Here is a 27062-nt window from a genome sequence, read left to right as displayed (position 1 = left end):
TAAAAAAGTTCACCGATATGATAAAAAAGGTCATTTGTTGAAATTCACCCATTAATTTAATGAAGAGCTCAGCATAACTTCAATAATATTATGTTTTTACCAAAGACTTTATTAAATTAAATTTAAGTAATAATAAAATATTTGAGTGTGGCTTTTAAATAAATAAAAATAAAAATAAAATAACTACGTAAATAATTCGTAGGTAAATAATATATGACGACTGCAACTCCGTTGTGCCAAAATTCGTTATCGCGCGGTAGCCGTATTTTTTCCGGGATAAGCATTATCCTATATTATGTCCTTTCCCGGATCTCAAAGTATCTTCATACCAAATTGAAGCAAAATCGGTTCAGAGGTTTGGTGATGAAGAGGTAATAGAGTGCGTACGTAGATTCCTTATGGCGGCTCTACTTGAGCATACGTTGGTACTACGAAAGCTTGTAGGCTCGTAGCACTTTTTTGTTTTGTGAATCAAGGCTAAGGCTTTAATCTTATAGCTTTCTGGTATTTTAATAATAATTTTTTGTAGAAAAGTCTGCAAACAATTTCCCGGTATTGCTATTTCAAAAAAATACTATAATGTAGATTGTAGAGTTCTACTGAATTTGGTATGTAGAGTCTACAATTTTATAACAATTCACAATGTACGTATCGCTTTGAATCTTTTTTATATAAAGCCTACGAACTTCCAGGTCATCTGCATTGCAATATTAAAAACTTTTTGTCGTAAAAAAAAACAAAATGGAACCACTGCTAGTCGAGGACATCGTTAGCGCGGCTCGGGGCACAATTACTCCACTGAGTTGTTGCTCTCCTGACATCAATTCTTCGTCAAAAAAAGTTACTTTTTAAATTAATAAAACATTAGCCTATAAACATAATATTTATTGTGTTCTGAAATATACTAGGATTTTATTTGTTTTCGTCTTGCATAAAGTTTTGGTCGTATTTAAAACGAGATCTTACGTGAAAAATTCTAGGTGTTGTGATATAATTTCAAGAAAACAATATGAAAATATTACTTACTTTAATATAACTAGTTTGGGATGAATGATAATATCAAGTCAAGAGTTAGTTAAGAGGATACCACAGCAGCTAGAGAAATGAAAAAAAAGTACGTGTAATATCTATAGCTGTCTCCCTTACCTCAAGCCTATACCGCAGAACGCGATAGAGACAACTGCAGAAAATCCAGAAAATCAACGATTCGTTGTCCCCTGATTCCTTCTCCAAAACTTAACCGATTTAAGTACTTTTTTCATTAAAGATTAAAAAAAGGCTTGAGCTGTGTTCCTATGTTTTGCTTTTTTTGTATAATCTATCCAAATCTGTTTTCTGGACGTTTGAACACAGTGGAAAATCTGGCCATTTTTTTGGGTTTTTGAACGTTCATATCTTATTTAATAATTAAATTATGAAAAAAAGGAAAACATAGGGACATTGTATTAGTGGCCGTAGATATTCAGGAAAAAAATTATAACTCTACTAGCATTATCCAGGGAGGAAACAGGGGACAGCGTTTGTATGGGAAAAATGGCGGTGTGGAATCCTCTTAAATAGGTTGAATGATATTAGTTATTATGTAGACTTTTCTTGAGCTCTAAACCTAGGCAATTTCGGGCTTAAAGTATTTCCGAGTATTCCTCTTACTACTATGATTTAATAATTGAATGTATTTTTTTTACAGAAAGAGTGGCGGGAATTAAAAGTTCCAGAGCCGAATCTTAGCAGAAGTAACTCGATGAAAAGAAGATAAGCGTCAACATTTAAATAGAGTAAGGTTTATGTTCTACGAGGAAATTGTTGCTCAAGTTCGAATTTAAAGTATGAATAGAACGTTTTAAGAAGGTCGTCGCTCAAAAAATCATAGACAATGCGGGATTCGATAAAGGACGTAAGATTTGGCTTTCCGGACATTTTGTTTACATTTCGCTGTGCCAAAACTATTTTAATATTTAATGTGATAAACGAGACATCTCAATATATTTCAGCACGGGGAAGTTAATATAAGATACCACGGCTGAAAGGTGTGTGTTTTTTATAGTCTAAAACATTCCGTAAAGTAAAATTCTGTGTTATGGGGTATTTAAATAGCTCTAAGTCATTGTAGTGTAGTTATTTAATAAGTTTAGTTAATATTTAACAATAATTAGTGAATTGATGCCTCAAATTGAGGTGCTGATGGATCTATTGAGGTTTCTTGCCACGTACACGTCTTGGTTGGGCTCGGGAACACTTAGCTCTTTCCATTCCTCCTGGAAAGAAAAAAAAAGTGTCAACTCTTGTTTGACAATCACTATGATTGTATATCAAAGAATTGGCTTCCGCCTGATGAAAACTCTATTTCAGATTGGCTTCGGCCTTCACTGTCATTCATTAAATAGAGAAAACAGAAATGTCTGTATGGGCAACGCTCTCTTTGCCTGTCCCGACCGGGACGAATTAAAAAAAAAACACTATGATTGTGCAATTTTGTAATTAAGTGACAACCTTTGCGAATAGGAGTTCATAATTCATATATTATTACGCATAATTATAATATTATCTCTTCCATTAATAGACAATGATATGATAATTTAGAAACATCACATGTTTATTTGACCTAGGACATATTGGACTGAACAAAAAAACAGGACATATTTTTTTTCTAAATTTAAATCGTCCAAGAAGAGAATTCGTCAAATATGTTCTTAATAAATCTGTGTTTTCAAGCTATTAAATTTTATACATAGGTAGTTTAACTGTGATAAGGTAGATGATACATAGGCTATTTTTATTACTTGATATTTTTTGTAGTTGGAGGTGTTAACTCAATTTGGCCTAAATTATTATGTGATAAATAAGAATGCAATTTATAAAATATGTTGAAATATGTACTACAAATAAACAGTTCAAAGTTTTGCTATTGCTGCTAGAAATAAAGAAACAAGCATATTATATCAAACGTAATTTAACGTAAGTTAGTCACATAGCATTTGCAGACTTTGGCCGAGAAACAAAACTTGTAAAGCTAAAAAAATCTTTAATGTACCATCGAGGAAATTGATTTCTATGCAGTTGACGGACCTACGTCGTTTAGTCGGCTTATGTCAATTCGATGTTGGCTGTGATCGGTTGGATGGGTTTAACTTCGGTCCGTCATCGGCCTAGGAATCAACTTCTCTGATAGTACTATATTATTAAGAAATTTGAGTCATAGGCAGTCAGTGTTGATAGCAATCTGTCGACTGGGGTTGAATAAACCCGACCAAATTAAATGGGTCGCCACCTGCCTATGAATAAATTTCTCAAATGGTACGTTCAAAGTTATTTTTGCTACCACGTGGTACAATATTTTGTAAACATAGTTAATATTATTTTGAATGTCACAGTTCAACCGAAAAATATTTTGTACAAATAGACGCATTTAATTAATCTCAAAATGTATTGTAAGTGTTGCATTGAAATCAATGATGTTTCAATAGAATTGTTATATTAAGAGACTGAAAATAACTTACCAATAAGTGATTATCCGGTATTCTCGAGAAGAAATCTAATAAATCATTATTCAAAATTCTACTTGGGTTTAAATATTTCCTTCCAAACTTGTATACTCCTGAAAATTTAGGCAAAAGATTACTGACTGGCTCTAAACTAAGCAGACCAAACTTATGAAATGTCTGCGAGTTCAATACTTATAAGTTAAGAGGATTCCACACCGCCATTTTTCCCATACAAACGCTGTCCCCTGTTTCCTCCCTGGATAATGCTAGTAGAGTTATAATTTTTTTCCTGAATATCTACGGCCACTAATACAATGTCCCTATGTTTTCCTTTTTTTCATAATTTAATTATTAAATAAGATATGAACGTTCAAAAACCCAAAAAAATGGCCAGATTTTCCACTGTGTTCAAACGTCCAGAAAACAGATTTGGATAGATTATACAAAAAAAGCAAAACATAGGAACACAGCTCAAGCCTTTTTTTAATCTTTAATGAAAAAAGTACTTAAATCGGTTAAGTTTTGGAGAAGGAATCAGGGGACAACGAATCGTTGATTTTCTGGATTTTCTGCAGTTGTCTCTATCGCGTTCTGCGGTATAGGCTTGAGGTAAGGGAGACAGCTATAGATATTACACGTACTTTTTTTTCATTTCTCTAGCTGCTGTGGTATCCTCTTAAGTACATTAAACCTATAGTCGTACTCTTAGCATAAATTAAACCGGCCAAGTGCGTGTCGGGCAACGCGCAAGATAGGGTTCTGTAGTACCGCTAGTTTTTGCATTTTTAACCAGGGCCTGATCTACTTAATTATCCGCTCCGGGCAAAGATAATTTTTGCCGCCCTTGACATACAGAAAACCATACAAATCATAAGCTAGTTTTGTTGGGGGATAATCGGGGAATATTTAAGTATACTGTAAAATACTTATTGGAAGGTATAATTTTCAAACTTGGGTGGTGGATGGGTAATGGCTAGGTTGGAGGATAGGAATAAGTCATTTTGCCGCCCCTCAATTTTGCCGCTCTGGGCAAATGCCTATTTACTACCAGCTAATAGATATATTCTTCAATTCATTAAGAAGTTAAAATTAAAATTCAAGCTTAGCTACACCGAAGGAAAGACGGGGACTCGCACTAGTGCGTAATTTAGATATCAGTAAACTTACCAAGACCCATTAAGATATAATTGAATGGGAGCAGATAGACACCCAGAGAACCGACCAACAGGAAAGCTATCGCCACATAACTGAAGAAAGGTACCTTGAATGACACCAGACTAGAAAAAAAAACATGTTAGGAACTGACCGCACTGCGAATTTTAATCGCGCGAATTTTTTTCGTACTTTTGTAACATATTGAATCTTATGAGAGTATCCGGACTTGTAATAAAATTTCGTGAAATATGAATAAATTCGCATGAATAAAATCCGCGCGGTTAAAATTCGCAGTGCGGACAGTACCTTAATTGGGCTGTAAAAAAACGTGAGCATATAAGCTAAATATTATGAAGAAGTGTAAAAAAGTACGGTGTACACTCTACTATATTACGAAAGATTAATAAAAATTGAGTAAGTAAACTCTACACTGCAAAGTTTGTGAGGTTAGGCTCTATAGATAATAAGTAGACATCGGATTATATGCACGATCAAAGTGCCGAAATATGCATGCAAGTATGCACGATAAAATGGCCGAAATATGCACAAAATATGCACGATCAAAAGTCACTAATTATTAAAATTTATTACTTTTTTGGAGAGCTTTCCGGTGGTGCCGTTAATAAAAGCGTCAATTTTTTTATAATTTCATCAAATCCAGGATTTTTCGTTTTTTAACCGACTTCCAAAAAACGAGGAGGTTATATATTCGGCTGTGGATATATTTTTTTTTTGTATGTTCGACCACTACTCCGCCGTTTGTGAACCGATTTTCAAAATTTTTGTTTTGTTACATTAGGTTTCACTCCAATTTGGTCCCATTTTCACAAAAGTGGTGATCTGATGATGGGATCTATGAGTGATCGAGGGAACTCCTCAAAATTTATATGGAAACATATGGTCATTTTGGTTTTATGAGAAGCATCATAAGCATATGCTACCAAAACGCAAGATTTTGCACCAAGGTATACTATGGTTCCGAAGATACTAAGAGAACTCCGGATTCCTTATAGATACAAGTTTGGGGGTTTAGGCGTTGTTTTAAGAACTGAAAGCATATGCTACTATGCAAATTACATTCATCATCATCATCATCATCACTACCATGTCAGGGTCACCAATGTCACAACTCACATGGTTGTATATGGATACAATATACACACAACACCATAAAATATCATCACGTTATGTCCTTATTTATTTGGTATATTTCAAAGCGATTTTAATACGAGTATAAAAAAATATACTTAATGTTTTTTCAAAATACATAATATTTCAAGTACCACAAAATTGAACATAAGTAACAAATTCACCCTTTACTCCAGAGCGTAAGGCACACATTTGGGTTGGACTGAAGGAAACGGGGCACTATGGAAAAAATACTTAAAAAAATTTTTCGTCAAAATTTTAACCTCTTATAACCACCCTTTTGAATACACCAATCGATAGGGGGCGCCAAGGGGAGTAAGAAAGCTCAAATAAACTTTTCTCAAAAATCAACCCCCGGCCAGATACAGGATAAGAACCTCGTTAGTATAGCGAAAATACTTGACGACAAAAATACAACCCCCTATGACCACCCCTTTTTATTATACCAATCGATAGGGGGCGCTAAGGGAAGCAAAAAAGCTCAGATAAACTTTTCTCAAAAATCAACCACGGGGTCCACAAGGGTCACATTTCGGCCTGTCAAATGACAGGCCGAAATGTGACCCTTGTTAGTATGGCGAAAATACATAGAAAAATTTGGCTAAGGTTTAGGAACCTACGTCAATTAAATGTTGGTGACATGGGTTAAGGAGGATTGTTTTGGGTGAGAAAACCTCCTACTTACCGTTTCCACCGCCAGTAAACTCTCCGTTTAGAAGACATTCGCATTTGAGATTTTTGTAATCTTCAGATAAGATCATCTGTTTTCTGATGTTTACGAAGTATTTTTAAGGCATCTCAAGGCTGTGATGAGTGGGTCTTACTTAACTACTCAGCCACGGATACCGAAGGGGGGGGGGCACCCCCCCCCCCCCTAAAAGGAGGGCTCGGGGGGCGCAGCCAAAATAAAAACAAACACAATCTAGAAAGTCCAAAAGTAGGTTAGGTTAGGTTGGAACTTAGACCACAACACCCAGATATAGGAGCCCCGCGTAGCGGGGCTCCGTCGACTTTCTTTTGTAGTAGTTTGTCAAATAAATTGGGGTAGGTTTGTAAACATTTACCAAGATTAAGATAATATTAAGGGGTTGAAGTATTTTCTTACGCGATGGTTAGTAGGTAACTAAAAAGAGTGAAATTATTATTTTTTGTTCATATTATAAGGATGTTATTATTGTTTTTACCTTGGAAGTCGGTTTCAATTTTTTGTTAAAAATAATTATACAGCACCAATAATAATTTTCTACCAACAATTTCCAATCGCAATCTTAATATTAGCCTGGAAGTTTAATAAATGGGTAACTATTTTATTCTTTACTAATGTAAAAACTACAAAGAAAAATGTTGTTTCTAGAGAGATATTGTACCTATCGGGTGTATTGAATACTTTAAATGGGGATGGAGCCACATATTTTAAGTGTTTTGATCAATCGTACCTCTGTTTTGTGGGCCTTACTGTACCTATGTCATGATAGCTAGTTTGGAGACTACGAGGGCATAAAACTACCGAAATATGCACTATCAACGAAAAATTGCCAAAATATGCACTATCGCCTAAAAAGTGCCATTATATGCATTTGCATATGCAAGTATGCAAATGCATATAATCCGATGTCTAATAATAAGAGTTAAGGCGTTTAGAGGACTCAACCCCCTCTAAGCCCGACAGAAATGGCTTTCACAGAACAGTGGTTCGCCACAACTTTCATGCGACTTGCGAGAGAGCTAATAAAAGCGTGCCACGACACGACAAACGAAAATTGTGGTTCATCTTAGGCTGGTTTTAGTGCTGGTTTGGCTCTCTCGCATGAAAGTTGAGGCGAACCACTGCAGTTCTGTAAAAGCCATTAATTCTGTCAGGCTTAGAGGGGGTTGAGTCCTCTAAACGGCAAAGGCCTTAAGTCTATAGACTATAGAGCCCAGTTAATGCGACCGAGCTATGGGTAAGCTAAACTACTAACCGCGAGCGTGGGTTAGCAAGTCGCAAGTGCATAATAATACGCAAATAAAAAACAATAATACCTTAGGGCGTTAAGTTTATAAGAAGTCGTAACTTCAATCTATTTCATAAACACTAAAGATTTTATGGCGCCTAATTACAAGCTGATTGTCGTAAACATAATAACACTAATTATAACTAGCTCAGAGTTATCATTCCATATTCATTCTTATATCATTGAAATAAAGTTCCTCATAGAGGTAAAATAATTATGTAGGATGTATAATACGTCAGTGACTTACTTGTGTATTTTTTCTGCGTGGCTCGAGATGAACTCTATGCTGTTTGTGATGGTAAGGGTCATGGTCTGTAGGTCCTGTAGTTTTCCAGTCACGTAAATGCCTTCCTGAAACAATCAATAATAAAAAAGAGAGAGACAACAATGTTTTGATGAGACAAAAACGCAGCCAACTGCTAGTTGCCGTAAAAAAATAAGGCAAAGTTTTTGCTAGATCTATGACAGAATAATGGAGTAGTTGAGTCTTTCGTCCCATAAATGTCCGTCCCGGTGGGACGAATCGCTAGGAGCTTATTTTTTACATCCAGCGATTCGTTCGAACATTTTATGGGACGAAAAGACTACTACTCAGAATAAGTAACTAAATGGAGACCAAATAAACTCAAAAACTTACTTTGTTTTTCTTATTCTCTTCATGCTTTGTACTGTTTACGTCGTGAATATGATCTGAAATAATAAAAGTTTTAGTAAACGAGAGCTATTGGAATAAGAGAAAAATGAAGATACTCGTACAATTTATGTATACCTATACAAAATACGTTGCAGTTTTGTATTCTTTAGGCTTCCCTAAAAATGGAGGGATAAAGAAAAGTGAACCGTGCAAATAACCTAAGTCGTTTGAATCCATAAACAGTTAAAAGTTAATTCCAGGGGCCCAATTCTCATACCTCGAATGCCATTGAAAAAAGAGCGTGTGTGCCGAGCACACATGTCAAAACTCTCACTCAGAAGTGAAACTTAGTCAAAAACGTCGTCTTACTCCGAGACGGTATCGCCATGACGCGACCTTGAAATTTTACTCTCAACGCGCCTAAAGAAGTTCACTTCAAAAGTTTACAACCTGCGGTCAAAGCTACATACATTCAAGGCACGAGAATCGAGCCTATCTTAACAAGTAACGACGAGGTAATGCGCACCAAGTTCTTGTGTGCTCCATACCTTGATGTCGGTTGATCAGCCAGTAGTAGAAGAAGGGCAGAAGCAGCATCAGCACCAGCGACCACAGCGTGATGTAGTGACAGAACACGATCCAGCATAGCACCGCCACGAGAGAGAGCTCCTTGTCGTCCCATTCGAAGAGACGCCTGCAAATAAAATCGTATTACTATTCGTATTTAGTAGACAACCCCTTACAATAATACATACTTAAAAAAATTGATTCATAGGCAGATAGCGGATATTTTTGGTCGGGTTATAATTAATGTTACGACCAAAAAATATCTATAAATCGACCAAATTAAGTAAGTCCACCATTTGTCAATTGATACATTTTTCTGATAGTACGCTGTGTATGGCTGTGTATTATAACTAGCTATTTGACCGAGCTTCGCTCGATGAAAATGACGTTTTCTAAAAATGATTCCTAGCTAAACCCCCTATATACTAAATTTCATGAAAATCGTTTGCCGATTCCGAGATTGTATATATATATATATATATATATATATATATATATATATATATATATATATATATATATATATATATATACAGGGTGTAACTAAAAATACTTTAGGGTGTGTACGTGTTCCTTGTACTTAGTGATTTCGCTGTCAAAGTAGCACCTCTGAAAGACGAAAAAATTTTTTCACTTTTGTACGGGCAAGAGCCCAAGCGTCACGAGTTTCCCCATACAAAAGTGAAAAATGGTCTTTCAGCGCTGCTACTTTCACAGTGAACTCTCTACAAGGAACACATACACACCCTAAAGTATTATTTTTGTTACACCCTGATTATTTTTGAACACCCAATCCATCAGTCTGGTAAAGATTGACGCGAAACTGAACGTCTAAGTTCTAACCCACGAATTGATGGACTGGTCATTATTTAGTATGTACTTTTTAGCCAATCAATCAATCTGGCGTCAATCTGAGATTGATGACAAATTGAACGTGTAACCTACGACAATAGATAAAGACCGAAGCTTTTAGTAAAAAAGTTATATTTAATGAAATGAATATTTTCGCATACAATTTGCTCCTTGGCAACATGAAAAATCCGCAATGATTTGTATCACGAGTCCTCGAACTGAGTCAGTATTTCGCCCCCATTACTGAAGTACCCGTGGAACATTCCACTCGACGCTTATTTACTTCATTCTCAATAGGTAAAGCTTAATAAATCATATTTACTGCCCGTCGTACTACGTGGTACTACTGCCGTAGAGTCTAATCCCACCAAAAACATAAATGTAAAAATGGAGAGCCAAGTTCCATACAAACATTATTCTTGTCTATGGACTTCACCGTATATAATGAGTGCCAAGTTATATGTAAAATTGAAATATGTATTTATAGGAACCAAATAACATTATGAACAAATAATATACGAAGAATAATTTACGTGGGAGAGCCATGCTTCGGCACGAATGGGCCGGCTCGACCGGAGAAATACCACGTTCTCACAGAAAACCGGCGTGAAACAGCGCTTGCGCTGTGTTTCGCCGAGTGAGTGAGTTTACCGGAGGCCCAATCCCCTACCCTGTTCCCTTCCCTACCCTCCCCTATTCCCTTCCCTACCCTCCCCTATTCCCTTCCCTTCCCATCCCTACCCTCCCCTATTACTCTATTCCCTCTTTAAAGGTCGGCAACGCACCTGCAGCTCTTCTGATGCTGCGAGCGAGCGAGTCCATGGGCGACGGAAGTTGCTTTCCATCAGGTGACCCGTTTGCTCGTTTGCCCCCTTATTTCATTAAAAAAAATAGCGTCTATTTCTTTGCTTTATTGAATATCTATATCAATAATTGATGTTATTTAAATACTTAATGTGAGATCTTAAAGTAGATTAGATCTAACTTGGCCAGTTTTCATTACATCAGTCATTTCATAAAGTTATTGAACATTTTTGTTTTCTTAATTTGTTTAGCTAATATTTTCCCGTTAGCGTGGCCTTACATGGTATATTAGGTAAGGAATATTATAATATTATTATGCTGCTATTAAACATGATATTAACATAGGTCGCCAGTTCAGCTTATAATATATGGCATAGTAATTATGTATATTTTCTTTCTGTGACTACAATACATCTTAAAATTAATCAATAATAATAAAAACAATAATGTAAAAATAATTTATTGAAACAATGTAAAACCACAAAAGTAATATAAAAAGGTACACTTTACAGACATGCAACTAGAATTTATTATTTATTTTAAGACATATTCTACACAAAAAAATCGACCTCATATCACCAAATTTTAAACGACAAAATTTTCTCGTACCGTAGAAAGTCTCGGCTAGACAGAACACTTTGGTACAACAGAAATACTCAGAGTACTGTATTATATATACTTACTGCAAAGCTGAGTATTACTATTGTTAGTATTGTACCAAAGTGCTCTGGGTATCTAAGTTTATGTACTTTGATACCAGAAGAAACATATCGTGTCTTGCCATACTAGCCTTTAAAGCAGCGGTGGCAGGCGCAAAATCTGCAAGAATCGTAGAGTCCCTCCGATCCGGAATAGGAGGGCGATGAGATTATGGTGTCTTCAGACAGGTACCTCACGGTTCGCCGCTTCGGGCGCCTGCGCTGCGGCCGTCGACTTCTCCTCTTTGTTACCCTACCGGTCTTCGCTTTTGACGTCCGAGCCATTACCTTCGATCCGCTCTGTTTCTGGCTGGTCGAGGGCTTGTTGCTCGGTTTGCGTGGAGCACGCTTCCTTGCCTGCTTGGCTTTGCCGAAAACGGGGCTGGTGAGCTGCTCGATGTTTTTCGACCCAGGGAGTTCGTTGGACCGCGCGGAGTCGCTGCGTCCGGCTGCTTCTTGTGACTTGTCGACGTTTACCTTGGAGCCGCATCTGTACACGTGGCTCGGGTCGTCCTGGCTCCAGCTCTGAAAGCTGTTCGATGTGGACGGCCCGTTTTCATTGTCCTCCTCCATTCCGAAGGTTTTCTTAATGAAACGGAAAATTTTGTGATATTATTTTCAAATTATTTAAATATTGTGATCAAAAACGTTAAAAAATTTGTAAATTCTAGTAAATTTTGTCATGTTCTGAAAATTATTCGAATGGAATTTCTGTCAAAGATTTTTAAATATTCTTCTTTTCTTTTTTGCTACGAGGGATTTAATTTTGTCAAAGAGGATATTATATTATACGTAACAATATGTTTGTCTCCCTGCTGTTCTATATTTTAGGCATATTTTAGGTATATAATACTAGCTAAAAACCTAGCTTTGTGAGAGCTCGTGTCGTTTTTCTGCGTGGTAATAATCTTAAGGCAGTTTTTTATATTTTAATAGTAACCAAACCTTGACTGACCGATGATAACACATCTATAAAAAAATTTAAAGCATAAATCAATAGGCGTGATAGTTTTTCCGTAAAGTGTCCCACAAAAGTGGTCAGGTTGTGGGATTGATTATAGAGGCTGTGCACAAGTTAAAGATCGCCCGGTGAAACTGGAGAGGGTAACCGGCGTATACAATATCTACCAATTAAGTACCATTAACGTATCACTATCTATTAATGTTGTACCAATATAATAGTTTGACCCGTGTTTGCTCTATGTACCAAAAAAACCTTAAAAAAACACCGCCACATCCTCAAATGAGTGACTTAAGGCCGTCCCCGAGCAAACGACCTTGGCCATACATTTGCCGCGTTAACGAGATCGCACGAAAACCCTATTTTTTTACTTATCTTAATTCAAAATTAACCTAAAAAAAATTTAAACGGGGAATATGTAGTTTGTGATATTGTCGGTCTATTGGCGTGTGTTTTAAATAAAAGTAATTTGTAAATAGGTACTAAGGAGATGCTGAATATATGCTTGAATTTTAATAAATTGGCTTTACTTTGGAAGCTGATATCTAATAGAAAAACGTGTAAAGGAATGTTAAGACTTAAGATACTGAAGATTATTGCTGTATTTTTGTTATAACTCTGTAGCTTTCAAATTATGAGTTTATTATAAGGCTCTAAATACGGTAAATTACGGATTCACCGTAGAGAACGCCCTTAAAGGGCCCATTTACTATTCTGCATGGCAATCCGCCGTACAGGACTGTGAAGCTAGACAAAGCTCACACACTATCAGGGCCCCCGCTACCATATGTGCAATGTGTGCAATAGGGTTGCTGAGGATTCCTCTTCCGCTTCCTCATAATGAGGAAGTTCCGCAATATTTTAGGTTCCTCATCCGTTACCGCATCCTCATAAATAAAAATAAAAAAATCCTCTTCCGCTATCGCTTCCTCAAAATTTAAGAGGAATTTATGAGGAATTTCACTGCGCATGCGCGTCGCGTATCCAATCATGGCAACGCACACGCCAGAGCGCGAGAATTGTATCATTCACTCATCTTAATAAAAACGGGACCCTATTACTGAGACTTCGATGTCTGTCCGTCTGTCTGTCTGTCTCCAAGCTTTATCTCAAGAACGGCTATAGCTAGCCTTCTGAAATTTTCACAGATTGTGTATTTTTGTTGCCGCTATAACAACAAATACTAAAAACAAAATTAAATTAATACTTAAGGGGGGCTCCCATACAACAAACTTGATTTTTTTGGCCTTTTTTGCTCGTAATCAATAATGGCAATAGGTACTCACTTGAAATTTTCACAAAGTCCTTAATTGTATGTATACTTTAATGATTTATAATAAAATAAAATAAAAAATTAAGGGGGGCTCCCATACAAAAAACACAATTTTTGGCCTATTTTTTTCTCTATATCGGTACGGAACCCTTCGTGCGCGAGTCCGACTCGCACTTAGCCGATTATTTTTGTGTGCGTGTGTTGTGTATGTTACTGAGCTCCTCTTAACTGCTGGACCGATTTTGATGATTTTGATGATTCTGTGTTTTGAGAACGGTATAGATTCATAGTTTGGTCCACTGAAAAATACCCTTTTAATTATTTTTTGTGTAATGTATGTACCTAGTTATGTACAGACTGCACAAAGGCTTTTGGTTTGGGTCCGCTAGTATTTATAATTTCCTATCATCCTATTCCTCATCCTCTTCCTCATCCGCATCCTCTAAATTTGCGAGTGACAATTCCTCTTCCTCCTCCTCTTCCTCATAATAACTTCCTCAACAACCCTAGTGTGCAATGCACACGGGCGCCATCCTCTTGGGGCGCCAAATTGCCATCTTTAGTGGCGCCAAAACCAAGGTCCCAAAAATTTTGCCTAAAGAGGCGCCAAAATCCTTTCTTGCACACAGGCACCAGTAGCCATGGGGCCCTGCACATTATACTGCTTAGCCGTCCATCATCACTTATCAGCTGTACTGTTGCATACATCTTTAGTGTTGGTATTCTTGCAATGATGTTCCGCGCTTTTTCTAAAAAAAAGAAAATAGCTATTTTGCTATGTTTATTTATAATAATTTTTGGAACGAAGTTCCTTATCGCGCGTTGCGAAAGGGGGCTAGACAAATAAGTTGTAACGACACATTTTTATTAGTTTCTGCGCTGTAGGGGCAGAGGGCGTCGATAGTATCCTGGGCGTCAACTAGATGGCGTTTTTTTACTTCCGTTCCGTCCTGACCCCTCCGGCTCACCTCGGAGGGGTCAGGACTCAGGACTTTTAGTATATTAAATATTTATCTCCTAACTAGTCCAAACAAAGTTCCGTAGTCATAATTTCTGCTTTCGACTTTTCCAACCAGAATCATTCGTTTACTAGGCTAAATGTGATGCCGTAAATAATTTCATTTTTTTTCGCTTACATTGCAAACGCAGGCTGAACCCTACGAGATTTATCAAAATAATGTACCAAGTATTGTACACATTGAAAAGGTCTACAGAAAACTGCGCGATGGTATATATTAGTCGTTAACTCGTACGGTATACAGCATACGGGGAGTCTATGACAAATTGACACCTAATGGCGCATTTTTATTGGTCGTGGCATGCGTTTCAGAAGTCTCCCGCACCCCGCATGCGGCCCCTATCGGCCAGTGACAATGCGCCATTATGGATATCCCACAATAACATTTTTGTCATTTTCTTTTTACGACAAATAATGGATAATTTTAAAATTAATAAATTTAATGTAGGTAGATCTATATGGCCCTTTACAGCATATGATTTAAATGAATATTTTCAAAGATGTCATAAAGTTAATATACCTAGTGTAAAAATTGCGGGAAGTAGCTTTTGCGGCGGTACCGACCAATGCGGGCCACGGGTAGTAATAATGAATACAAGTCAAAACTGCTGAATCGATTTTAATCATTTTTTCAGTGGCTATATATATTTTATACCCGATGCGAAGCCGGGGCGGGTCGCTAGTTTTTTTACAAAAATCAAAGAGAATATAATATACTACGGTCTACGTATATAACAAAAATAAAAAAAATATTCTGATGAAAACTAGCCAAGTCAAATCTAATCTAGCTTAATTAAGAACTCACATTATTTAAACAACATCAATTGTTATAGATATTAAATAAAGCAAAGAAATAGACTATTATTTGTTCATAAAAATACTTGGTTGTTGGTTCCTATTTCAATTTTCCATATAACTTGGCACTCATTTAGATCTCCATCCTTTTTACGGCGAAGTCCATAGACAAGAATAATGTTTGTATTGAACTTGGCCCTCCATTTTTACATTTATGTTTTTGGTGGGATATTATTACCTTTTACAAAGAAAAATTTCCGAGCAAGGGTAGACACCTTAATCTTCCCGGTTCAAACATACATAATATTCGACTATATTCAATAGCAAACTTAAGGCGCTGTTTCACCACTTCCCGACAAGTGTCGGATATGCTATCCGCAACTCATCTGGCTGTTCCTTCATCTGTCAGATAAGATTGTGGATACTGGATAGCCTATATGTAACTTATCAGGAAGTGGGAAAACGAGGTTAAGTAGCTATTATTATAATATAATTATATTATCTCCATACCAAATTTAAGAACAATCGGTACAATCAGTTTGGCCGTGAAGAGGTAACAGACAGACAGACACACTTCATAAAGTCACCTTTTGTTCATTTCATAAAGTTTCTTCACTTCACAAATAAAATAATATTTACGGGGAGCTTTCATTAAACGTGATTTTTTTGGCCTTTTTTGCTCAAAATCAATAATGGCAGCCGGTAGGCACTTGACATATTCACAAAATCTTTGATTATATTTTTACTTTTCTAATTTATAATAGAGGATCGACTACCGGGTACATCTCCATACAAAAAGCCATAACGTTTTGCTACCCCTAAAGCTTATCCGATTTCAACGATTTTTCACTATGTTATTGCCTCTAGTGAAAACTATGTTTCTACGTTTTCCTTTTATCAAAATTTTTGTTAGTTTGAAAGTTACGAGCTTCTGAAATCTAGTTTTTTAGGCTCAAATCTTTCTCATTTTAAATGGTTTGTATTTGAAAAACAACGTAAAATTTCAAACAAAGCAAAACGTACAAGCGTAGATTAGATTCTGCTGAAAAGATTGATACCAAAAAATATTAGTTTTAGTACAGTGTAGGGGATGCAAAACGTTATGCCCCGAAACGCGATTTTTGTCTAAAAATACCCAGAATCACAGCCGAACTGCAACTCTCTCTATCGCACGTTTGCGCGGGGGCCGAGCGCTGTGGCGACAGAGAATGCTTTTCCAAATACCTACCTATTTCCTACGCTCGCGGCACTACACAATAGTCTTAAGTAGTTTCGCTCTGTCCGACTCGCGCTTGACCGATTTTTTTTGTTTTTTGATTTTTCCCTACGCTTACACACAATTACCGAGCTGGATTCCAAATTTCAGGCTTCTAGGTAATCTGGAAGTGGGTTAGAATTTTGACCTATTGGTCAGTCAGTGATAAAAATGTAGATTTTCGGACGTTAATATCTTAATAACCGTTTGAACTGTGTTTATGAAATTTAGACCATATATTTATCTCGAAAGTCTCATTATAATATGAGCCAAATTTGAAACGTTTATATGAAATAGTGTCTGAATAATTATGAGGGGGTCAAAAGTATCTGCAAATGGTTCGTGTAATATTACACACGGTGCTGCTGGCCAGTTCTGTTAAGCTGGAACTTGGCTTGACATGCTACCGCGTGTCTCGATCTAGTAACTCAGTCGTCTTACTTACTTGAATACTTCGTGTTTTTGCTCTATGAAGATGAAGATATTGGTGACAAACTGGATGTTGGAGTAGATCAGCCCCACGTCGAACTTGGGCGGTTTCTTGATGTGTTTCACCTCCTTCGGTTGGAACAGCCTTAACGTCGCTTTGAGCTGAAAGTTTTGCATATTTCATTTTACGGGTTCTGTTAACCTCTCGAGCAGTTAGGTACAATTTAGAAGCAATCTAAGATTGAAGATAGCAGGGACAAGAAAATATTGTATGGTTTATTATAATAGACCTAAATTGACTAGGTATCTCAATTTAGCGCATAGAAATATGTTAGGTATGTGTATTCAATGAATATCTATATCTAGATACTTCTATACTATATCTATACTAATAATATAAAGCGGAAGAGTTTGTTAGTTTGTTTGTTTGTTTGTTTGAACGCGCTAATCTCAGGAACTACTGGTCCGATTTGAAAAATTCTTTCAGTGTTAGATAGCCTACTTATCGAAAACGGCAGGCTAAATTTTATCACGCTAAGACTAATAGGAGCGAAGAAATAGAGGAAAGTGTGGAAAACCCGGGGGAAATTACATATTTGAAAGGCTTATTTGAACGTACTGGAGCAATTTTTATGTTATTTGGCACACATGAAGAATATACCACGTGAAAAGACGTAGGTTTCTTTTTTTGCGGAAAAATGTACGGTTTCCGTGACATTCCTAAATTACGTGGGCGAAACCGCCCGGAACATCTAGTATTCTATAATCTATAACTTATCAAAATGATATCTGAGTATTTGTATCTGTCTGCCTCTTCGTGCTTAAAGCTTAAGCTGCTAAACTGATTTAAATGGATATAGAGTTTAGATATAATTTTGAGTCCCGACTCCCTGGAAATGAGACAAGAGAGGTGCGGGCAACGTCTGGTACCTTAAAATTGAACTTAAAGCCTAGTAGACCTATTTAAAAAACTTGAGAGGTGTTTACACGTAGGAGAGCCATGCTTCGGCACAAATGGGCCGGCTCGACCGGAGAAATACCACGTTCTCACAGAAAACCGGCGTGAAACAGCGCTTGCGCTGTTTCACGCCGAGTGAGTGAGTTTACCGGTAGCCCAATCCCCTACCCTATTCCCTTCCCTATCCTCCCCTATTCCCTTCCCTTCCCTACCCTCCCCTATTACCCTATTCCCTCTTAAAAGGCCGGCAACGCACCTGCAGCTCTTCTGATGCTGCGAGTGTCCATGGGCGACGAAAGTTGGTTCCCATCAGGTGACCTGTTTGCTCGTTTGCCCCCTTATTTCATTTTAAAAAAAAGGTGTCAAGGGACACCCGAATGGAACGAAGTTATTTAATCTTATGTTCAAAAAACCTATATTATAATACACTCAAAAAAATTGTTTAAATAAACGCCATCTATTGACGCCCAGGAATAGTAACAGCGCGTCGCTGTTTATTTAAAAAAAAAAGCCATCTAGTTCACGCACAGGAATACTTACTATCAACGCCCTCTGCCCCTAACATGCAGGTACTAATAAAAAAGTGTCGAGGTCAAATCAAGCTCAAATATCGTTCTGCCTAGCCTTCAGATTTACGCAGAACGCGCGATAAGGAACTTCGTTCCAGAAAGAAAACTACTCACTGGATCCCATACTAAGGACATCTGCAGCAGTATCCTGGGACAGTTGCCCTTAGCGTTGTGTCGCTTAGATCTGTCCTTGAGCGCGTACCATCGCATCTCACCGTTCTGTACTCTTAGCAAAGGTATTGAGACTTTGCCGATTGAGTCGCTTATCATGTTTAACGTACTGTCGTACACCTTGATGTCCAGGGTTGATGATACGTCGTACACGTTACTGAAATGAAGTTTTTTTTTTAAATTATGTTTCGAATCTAATTTCTAGGACAAGTTTTGTGCAAAAATCGTAAGTCTTTGTTCCTATCTGGCCTACCTGGCGGATATCTGAATGTATCAGACGTCCTTTTGTTCGTGTTCACTCTATTTTGGGTAAGGTAACAAAATATTATCAACAGATTCATACGTGGGAGAGCCATGCTTCGGCACGAATGGGCCGGCTCGACCGGATAAATACCACGTTCTCACAGAAAACCGGCGTGAAACAGCGCTTGCGCTGTGTTTCGCCGAGTGAGTGAGTTTACCGGAGGCCCAATCCCCTAACCCCTACCCTATTCCCTTCCCTACCCTCAACTATTTCCTTCCCTTCCCTTCCCTACCCTCCCCTATTACCCTATTCCCTCTTAAAAGGCCGGCAACGCACTTGCAGCTCTTCTGATGCTGCGAGTGTCCATGGGCGACGGAAGTTGCTTTCCATCAGGTGACCCGTTTGCTCGTTTGCCCCCTTATTTCATAAAAAAAAAAAAAAAAAAAAAGATTATTTGACAACTTCTTTGAACCGTGCTTGAACTATAGGTGGCAACACAAAATTTTTAATATTGATCCGGCACGAAGGACCATGAAGAAAACAGCAAGCGGATTTATAAATTATTACATATTTTATAACCAATTCAATAGCTCTGAAATCTGAATGTCTACAACCGTTCTTTATTAAGAGACATTAGTAATCAATTATCATAAGTACCTATAAACTCGATCGAGAGCTAGATTATAGATAGCTTTTCATCAAATTTCATTGAGAACAAGACGTCTCAATGAAAATAGAGGTAAATGGTAGCAGACACTTTTTTAGGGTTCCGTACCTACAGGGTAAAAACGGGACCCTATTACTAAGACTTCGTTGTCTGTCCGTCCATCTGTCTGTCTGTCTGTCTGTCTGTCTGTCTGTCTCCAGGCTGTAACTCAAGAACGGTAATAGCTAGAGAGTTGAAATTTTCACAGTTGATGTATATCCCATACAACAAACGTGATTATTTGGGCCTTTTTTGCTCTACATCAATAATGACAACAGGTAGGTGGGTACTTGAATTTTTGTCCAAGTCCTTAGTTATATGTGTACTTTAATATTTAATAATAATATTAAAATAAAATGAAAATAATGGGGGCTTCCATACAAAAAAACACTATTTTTGGCCTAATTTTTCTCTATAATGGTACGGAACCCTTCGTACGCGAGTCCGACTCGCACTTGGCCGATTATTTTTACTTACAACATATAGGTTTTATTCCACTTCGGCTCGGCGCTGCTTCCCGCCTTGTGTGTTTGAACCCTTTCGTTGTCAATTTCGAGGACACAGTAGGCGTTTGGTTTACTCGTGAGTCCCTTTGCCTCGATTACCGCGACGTGTAACACACCGACGATCTTCCAACCGTGTCTAAATCTGTGGACGGGCTGGAATTTAGAAGGTAGATATTAGAAAGTTATTATCAAAATGGAATTATTTATTTACTAATTGTTCAAATTCATTAATTCAACCGAATTGTTTAAAACGTTTAATCTACTCGACAACAGATGGCGCATTATGACGCCAGTTGGCGCCTTTAAAAATGGTAAGGGCCTGTTTCACTACTTTCTGATAAAGTGCCGAATAGGCTATTTACAACTTTTTTGACAGATTCTCCATACTTGATCTGTCAAGCTAATTGGTGGATAGCCTATTCGTCACTTATCAGGAAGTGGTGAAACAGGCCCTATGTATTTTAAATTTATGGAGAACGTGCTGTAAAAGGGCCCATTCACGGCAGGACTGCACGGCAGTCCTGCCGTGAATGGGCCTTTTAAGTCAAGATAAAAAATAAAATCAATTTTAAGTTTCGGCTAGTCGCTGCGCTATAGTAGCATACGTTCCTTTATATTAGTGATTTCAGTACTTTTATTTTTTTTCTATGCGCATAACAGATAATAATTAAAGAAACACAATATACCTTTTTTTCATATAGATCAATAGCATTGGTTTCAGGTGTTCCGGGTGCACGGACGACGCACATCGTCAGCGTAAAATGTATCGCGCCGAAACCATTCTCTAGCTCCTGCCAAATCTCATGGGTGCGCTCCTTCTCGAAACTGGATAGATCTAAAACACAGCTATACGAAAACAACAATTACTTACGAGTAAATAAACTGATAATTTTTATTTATTTATTTATAGCAGGCTACATAGGCCCATACAATATATACCTTAATGACTAACATACATATAAATTATATACACTTAATAACTACACTTTATCACGAGTAATCAGCGACGTGACGCGCGCTTCATTCCGGAGTCTTCCCGGGAACCTTCGGTAGACCACATCAGTCGGCTAGAATTCCTCCGCTTCAAAGGTCGACAGAAGATGCGTCGGTACTCTCACCACAAAGGAACTGAAGTTGACCTTGTGGCTAGACTGCAGACGTTCGACCCTCAAGTGGAGGGATGTCTTCTTACTGATGTAGTTGACGACGTTCTCGACCTCCATGGACCAGTGCAAGCGAGATATGTACAGGGGCGTCGCGGGGACCTCGCTCCGCAGACGCAGCTCAGGTACATAGGGCGCGGTGCCGCGATGGTTGCGGGCGGCGGGCTTCTTCTTCCTCCTTTCCACCAGTATGAAGCCCTCCTCATCGCACCCCCTGCTCTCGTCCTTGCCAGGTCGAGAAGACTTGGCCTTGCGGCTCTTCGTAGCCTTGCGGCTATCCGTAGACTTACGGCTCTCCGTGGACTTACGGCTCTCCGAAGCCTTACGGCTCTCATTCTCCCCATTTTTGTTCGCCCGCGGGGAAGGTGCGGGGCGACCAGCAAGAATAATAAAAATATGTAAATTAAGTACGTAAATATGATAAAAATATGGCATACTGGCATCATACAAAAAATATTCTTTGCTGTATAGTTCTTCAAAATGATACCCGTTTATTTTGAAGAACTATAGAATAATAATGATATACTTATAGAATAATTAGATTGTGGCAACTGATAAAAGATGTAAAAACGAAACATATTTTTAACATATTTTTTTTTCATAAAGACTAACGTTCGAACGAACACGAACCTTCCCATTGAGTTTTTCTGCTTCCCTCTATCCCACAAAGAGATGTGAAGTTCGTGATCTTCAGACATGCGTAGTTCAAATCGTTCCCGCCATTCCGGCTGCTTAGAACCAGGGACGCTTTTGGACTTGAAAGTTTCTGAACCTAATCTAAAATTATAATAATTTACAAAATAAACAATTAATTTAAAAAATATCACTTTCTTGCAGGAACCAAAAACAAACAAGTTTAGTACTATGTTTGATTGTTTATCAAAAACGGTATACGTGCGTAACGATGGTGCTGCGAACTGGTGTCACAAAACCGAAATTTGTTTTCTGTTATTTATTTGACATGTGCAGCAACATAGTCTGTCAAAAAAGTGCAGAAATTAAAGATTGGCAACATCGTAGTGTCATCTCTTTTTGCTTAAATTGATTTGAAAGGGATGACTTGGGGACACTACGATATGCCGCCACTTTTTAATTTCGTCACTTTTTTGACAGACTTTATTAAGTATAGCTGATGCACGTTCCCTAAAGTTCAGTATAGCTTACCTGAATTTACAATACAAGTTATGAACGTGTCCATCCTCAGTAATTACCGGTATATTCTTGGCGTTTACCAGCACAACTGTCACTATGGTGTCCCATCCTCTCGACTTCTTGACCTTAAAAACCAGTATAAGGAGTAATAACTTTAAAATAGGCGCTAATTAAAGAAAAAAAACATTTTACTTACCTTTTCACTCGTACTTGTAGCGAGCTCCATAACGGCGTAAGAATCACTTCTTGGTAAATTAATTAAAGACCTCGGACGCCATCTGTTATGAAATGACTGGCGTTATTTAAAAATAACAAGGTTACAAAAATATTTTAGTTTCGAAAATGGCAGAGCCGTTTTTTAATTTACCGTGGGCGGTGGGAGAGCCATGCTTCGGCACGCATGGTCCGGCTTGACCGGAGAAAAACCACGGGCTCCTAAAAACTGGCGTAAAACAGCGCTTACGCTGTGTTTCGCCAAGTGAGTGAGTTTACCGGAGACCCAATCTCCTATCTTATTCCCTTCCCTACCCTATTACCCTATTAAAAGGCCGGCAACGCACCTGCAGCTCTTCCGATTTTGCCATGGGCGATAGAAGTTGCTTTCTATTAGGTGACCTGCCTGCTCGTTTGCCCCTTATTTTATAAAAAAAATTAAAAAATGGAAATAAAATGTATTTAAAAATCCTTAATAAATAGGTCATTTGAATCACTTTTACCGCTTAAAGCCGCTTAGATTATAGTCAAGATCATTTGGGATTTCTCATTTGGGAATTGTGATGCTGGTTTTTTGTGCGTTTTCTGCTAGCAGTATAATATTTAAATACCTATAGGCCGTGTGCTTTTTATAATTCTGTGCGCATAATAAATAATAATTATCTATAGCTTAGGAACTTACAGGCCTTTCCTTCGTCTAGGATATTCTATATCTTTAAAGGAATTCATATTGCTATTTTTTTACAACAAATCAAAAGTCACAGCCATTAACTTAATACACTTTCACTCAAAAAAATAAACTAAGAAAACAAAAACAATTAGTGGCGACTACAATTATTCAGATACTGTATTAATTTACTTTATCTTATCGACAAGACATTGATAAATACATACCTAATTCCAGATTTAATTGATAAAATATTATGTTTACAATTACTAATAATATCACTGTGTAACCTTAACATATAAAAATGTCACCATAAAAAAATTGTTTATCTATTACCTACTGCCTATTTGTGTTTGTAATGTTATCAATATGTGCACAATAAAGTAAGTATATTTGTTTGTTTGTTTGTATGTCGATTATCGTTAAGTATCATTCTATGTTAATCCATGGTTTTACTAAATCAAGAGTGTTCTTTTACTCCGTTGCTAGTCTTTGCTAAAGGGATAGACTCTCTAGTCTCTGTATTAGCTTCATGGATAGACTGCAGCACTGAATATAAGCAACATTTTCTAGGGCAGCAACTTTCCTACGAAAAGAATATTATGCTGTTTTATGAAATACCGCCTCAGCCCCTTCAGACTTGTAAGAAAAAGACAAAAGTTGCCTATACTCAGTTTCCATTCTACAAATCTACACAGACTTAAAACTGAAATCACGCTGTACCTACCTATGTTTTAAAATTACAAAATCAAATTTCTTTAAAACGGTACGGTATTGTACGGTAAAAAGCGTAGCTAGGACCAAGAACACTGAAGTAACACCAGCCCTATTACTATCAAGTATCAGTGTTCTCGGTCCTAGCAGGACTTTTAAAGGAAAACCTTAACGGCTAAGAAGACTTCATTGAGTAATAGTCGCACAAAAGACGGGTTGCACTCCGGGAGTGCCGGCAGAAGTGAAAACTTGATTATTAACGTAGTGCATTATTAATTTTAACCCATTTTTTATGAAAATCGATTTAAAAAAAAAAAAAAAACAATCGATTGTTTGATTAATTGATTTCAATGTTACAAGACTACTCTCTAACCTTCTTACGGTTTTTCGATCAGCACGAGAATCTGACGCGAGTTTCACAGTTTTTACCCATCCCACAAAAGTGCTCAATGCCGCTAAAGAAGTTTTCACTTCAAAAATGTATTCGGCGAAGTATGAAGGAACTTCTCGTTAAAATTCCATTGAACGTAACCTACGAATAATAAATTATTATTCGTAGAACGTAACTGAGATGAAGTAGTGTAAAACATGTTATAAATGTACATTCATTGACCATACAAAAATAATTATCAAAACTATCGGTACTACCCTACATTGCGCGTGGCACGACACGCACTTGGCCGGTTTTTATTATATATTTTTTTTAATTTATTGCATCGTCATTGGCTCATAATACGTTTAAGCAAAGTTTCGAATTAATTAGACTACTGGAGATTGGTATTTTTTACCAACCTCCTAGTCTAATTAATTCGAAACATTCACGATTTTTCGTGCTCAAGGATTCAGTTACATTATACAATATAGTACAGACATGATGATACAGCCCAAGCTAACGAAACTAATAAAAGCGTTAAAATATTATGCAGTATGTTGTCAAGGATAGTGCAAATCCACCTATATACCTATAATGTATAGTATATAGTACTAAATACCCAGACCTAAAAGAATTCAGAAATGAGCCCAAAAATAAGTTAAAATTTGAAATTTAGTCAATTTTAACCACTGTAATTGCAGATACGTGGATTTTACTTATGGTTAATTCGCGGAATTGCACTATCCCCGAATCCCGATGATAGAATATTATAATAAATGTAATGTTTGTTATTATATTAATATTTTTATTTAATACGTAATATATTTACGATTCACTTTGATTGACTTTCATTTTATACTTTATAATACTTATCTATATCTATACTTCTATACTAATATTATAAAGCGGAAGAGTTTGTTAGTTAGTTTGTTTGTTTGTTTGAACGCGCTAATCTCAGGAACTACTGGTCCGATTTGAAAAATTCTTTCACTGTTAGATAGTCCATTTATCGAGGAAGGCTATAGGCTATATTTTATCACGCTTAAACTGATAGAAGCGAAGAAATAGAGGAAAATGTGGAAAAAACGGGGGGAAATTATTTGAAAGGGCTTATTTGAACGCGCTAATCTCGAACTACTGGTCCGATTTGAAAAATTCTTTCTCTATTAGACAGCCCAGTTGTCGGCAAAGGCTATAAGGCTATATTTTTTTACGCTACTACTAATGGGAGCGAAGAAATAAAGGAAAATGTGGGAAAAACGGGGGAAATTATTTGAAAGGGCTTATTTGAACGCGTTAATCTCAGGAATTACTGGTCCGTTTTGAAAAATTATTTCAGTTTTAGATAGCCCAATTATCGAGAAAGACTATAGGCTATATTTAATCACGTTAAGACTAATAGGAGCGAAGAAATATAGGATAATGTGGAAAAAGCGGGGGAAATTATTTGAAAGGGCTTATTTGCACGCACTAATCTCAGGAACTACTGATCCGATTTGAAAAATTATTTCATTGTTAGATAGCCCAATCATTGAGGAAGGCTATAGGCTATATTTTATCACGCCAAGACTAATAGGAGTGAAGAAATAGAGGAAAATGTGGAAAAAACGGGGAAAATTATATGAAAGAGCTTATCTCACGAACTACTAGAGGATTTTTTCTGTTATTTTGATCGGAAGTATACTACGTGAAGGATCATAGGCTTTTTTGTGGACTAATTTTTATGTGAAATACCTAATTAACGCGGGCGAAGCCGCGCGGAACGTCTATATATAATAAAATCATAGGAAAGTCAATTCTGTACATTGAATATTTTTGTACTTACATACAATAAATAATACTTGGGACGTGATCTATGCTAACGCGGACGAAGTCGCGGGCAACAGCTAGTTATAAATAATTAATAACTAATGATCTACCGTCTAAGCTAGCTAGAACTATTTTTTTACGTCCGTGGCTAGAACTTACAATATAGCTAACTGACGCTACACTGTAAACGATAGTAACTATGAATTACAATTTAGTTTAATTTTGAGCCCATAAGTTATTATCTCATTATTTCGAAATCATATTTTATGTCACAACAAATTATTTTGATTGTTGGATTAGATACTTGATAAAATATTAGGTAGGAGTTGAGCAACCTCTAATTTTCCGTACCCGAAGGGTAAAAACGGGACCCTATTACTGAGACTTCGATGTCTGTCCGTCTGTCTGTCCGTCTGTCTGTCCGTCTGTCTGTCTGTCTGTCTCCAGGATGTATCTCAAGAACCGCTATAGCTAAACTTCTGAAATTTTCACAGATTGTGTATTCTAATACTAAAAGTGAAATAAATATTTAAGAGGGGCTCCCATACACCAAACGTAATTTTTTTGGCCTTTTATGTTCGTAATCAATAATGGCAACTGTGAAAATTTCAGTGCCTAGCACTGAAATTTTCACAGTATCCTTAATTATATTTGTACTTTAGCTTGGGTTGCACCAACTAACTTTAACTTTACTTGTAACTGTAACTTTAACTATAACTTTAACTACAATGCAAAATGTCAAATCTTTGGT

The 27062-nt window shown here is 37.1% G+C and overlaps 2 protein-coding genes across 4 annotated transcripts in view; one reads left to right on the top strand and one right to left on the bottom strand.

The window, feature by feature from the left end:
- The window catches only part of LOC121729902 (multiple C2 and transmembrane domain-containing protein-like), a 50316-nt gene extending 47947 nt beyond the window's left edge, over positions 1-2369 (top strand). For all 3 annotated transcript variants that reach the window (XM_042118598.1, XM_042118595.1, XM_042118597.1), the window contains exon 14: positions 1688-2369. In XM_042118598.1, coding sequence (XP_041974532.1) covers positions 1688-1756 — 69 coding nt within the window. In that variant the 3' untranslated portion in view covers positions 1757-2369. The remainder of the gene's footprint in view (positions 1-1687) is intronic.
- Positions 2124-23451, bottom strand: LOC121729903 (multiple C2 and transmembrane domain-containing protein-like). Its single transcript, XM_042118599.1, has 14 exons — positions 23431-23451; positions 22732-22813; positions 22548-22660; positions 22014-22160; positions 20907-21066; positions 20192-20373; positions 18708-18921; positions 17083-17228; positions 8963-9108; positions 8418-8470; positions 8028-8131; positions 4650-4759; positions 3498-3595; positions 2124-2255 (listed from the first exon to the last, which is right to left on the bottom strand). Exons 2-14 carry the CDS (start codon positions 22759-22761, stop codon positions 2166-2168), a joined length of 1593 nt encoding a protein of 530 aa, XP_041974533.1. The 5' UTR covers positions 22762-22813; positions 23431-23451; the 3' UTR covers positions 2124-2165.
- Positions 23452-27062: the final 3611 nt, after the last annotated feature.

This window comes from Aricia agestis, chromosome 8 (assembly GCF_905147365.1).
Source record: "Aricia agestis chromosome 8, ilAriAges1.1, whole genome shotgun sequence".
In the NCBI taxonomy this organism is placed as follows: domain Eukaryota; kingdom Metazoa; phylum Arthropoda; class Insecta; order Lepidoptera; family Lycaenidae; genus Aricia; species Aricia agestis.
Note: the sequence above shows the minus strand (reverse complement) of the source record. Positions and strands in the feature narration are given on the sequence as shown.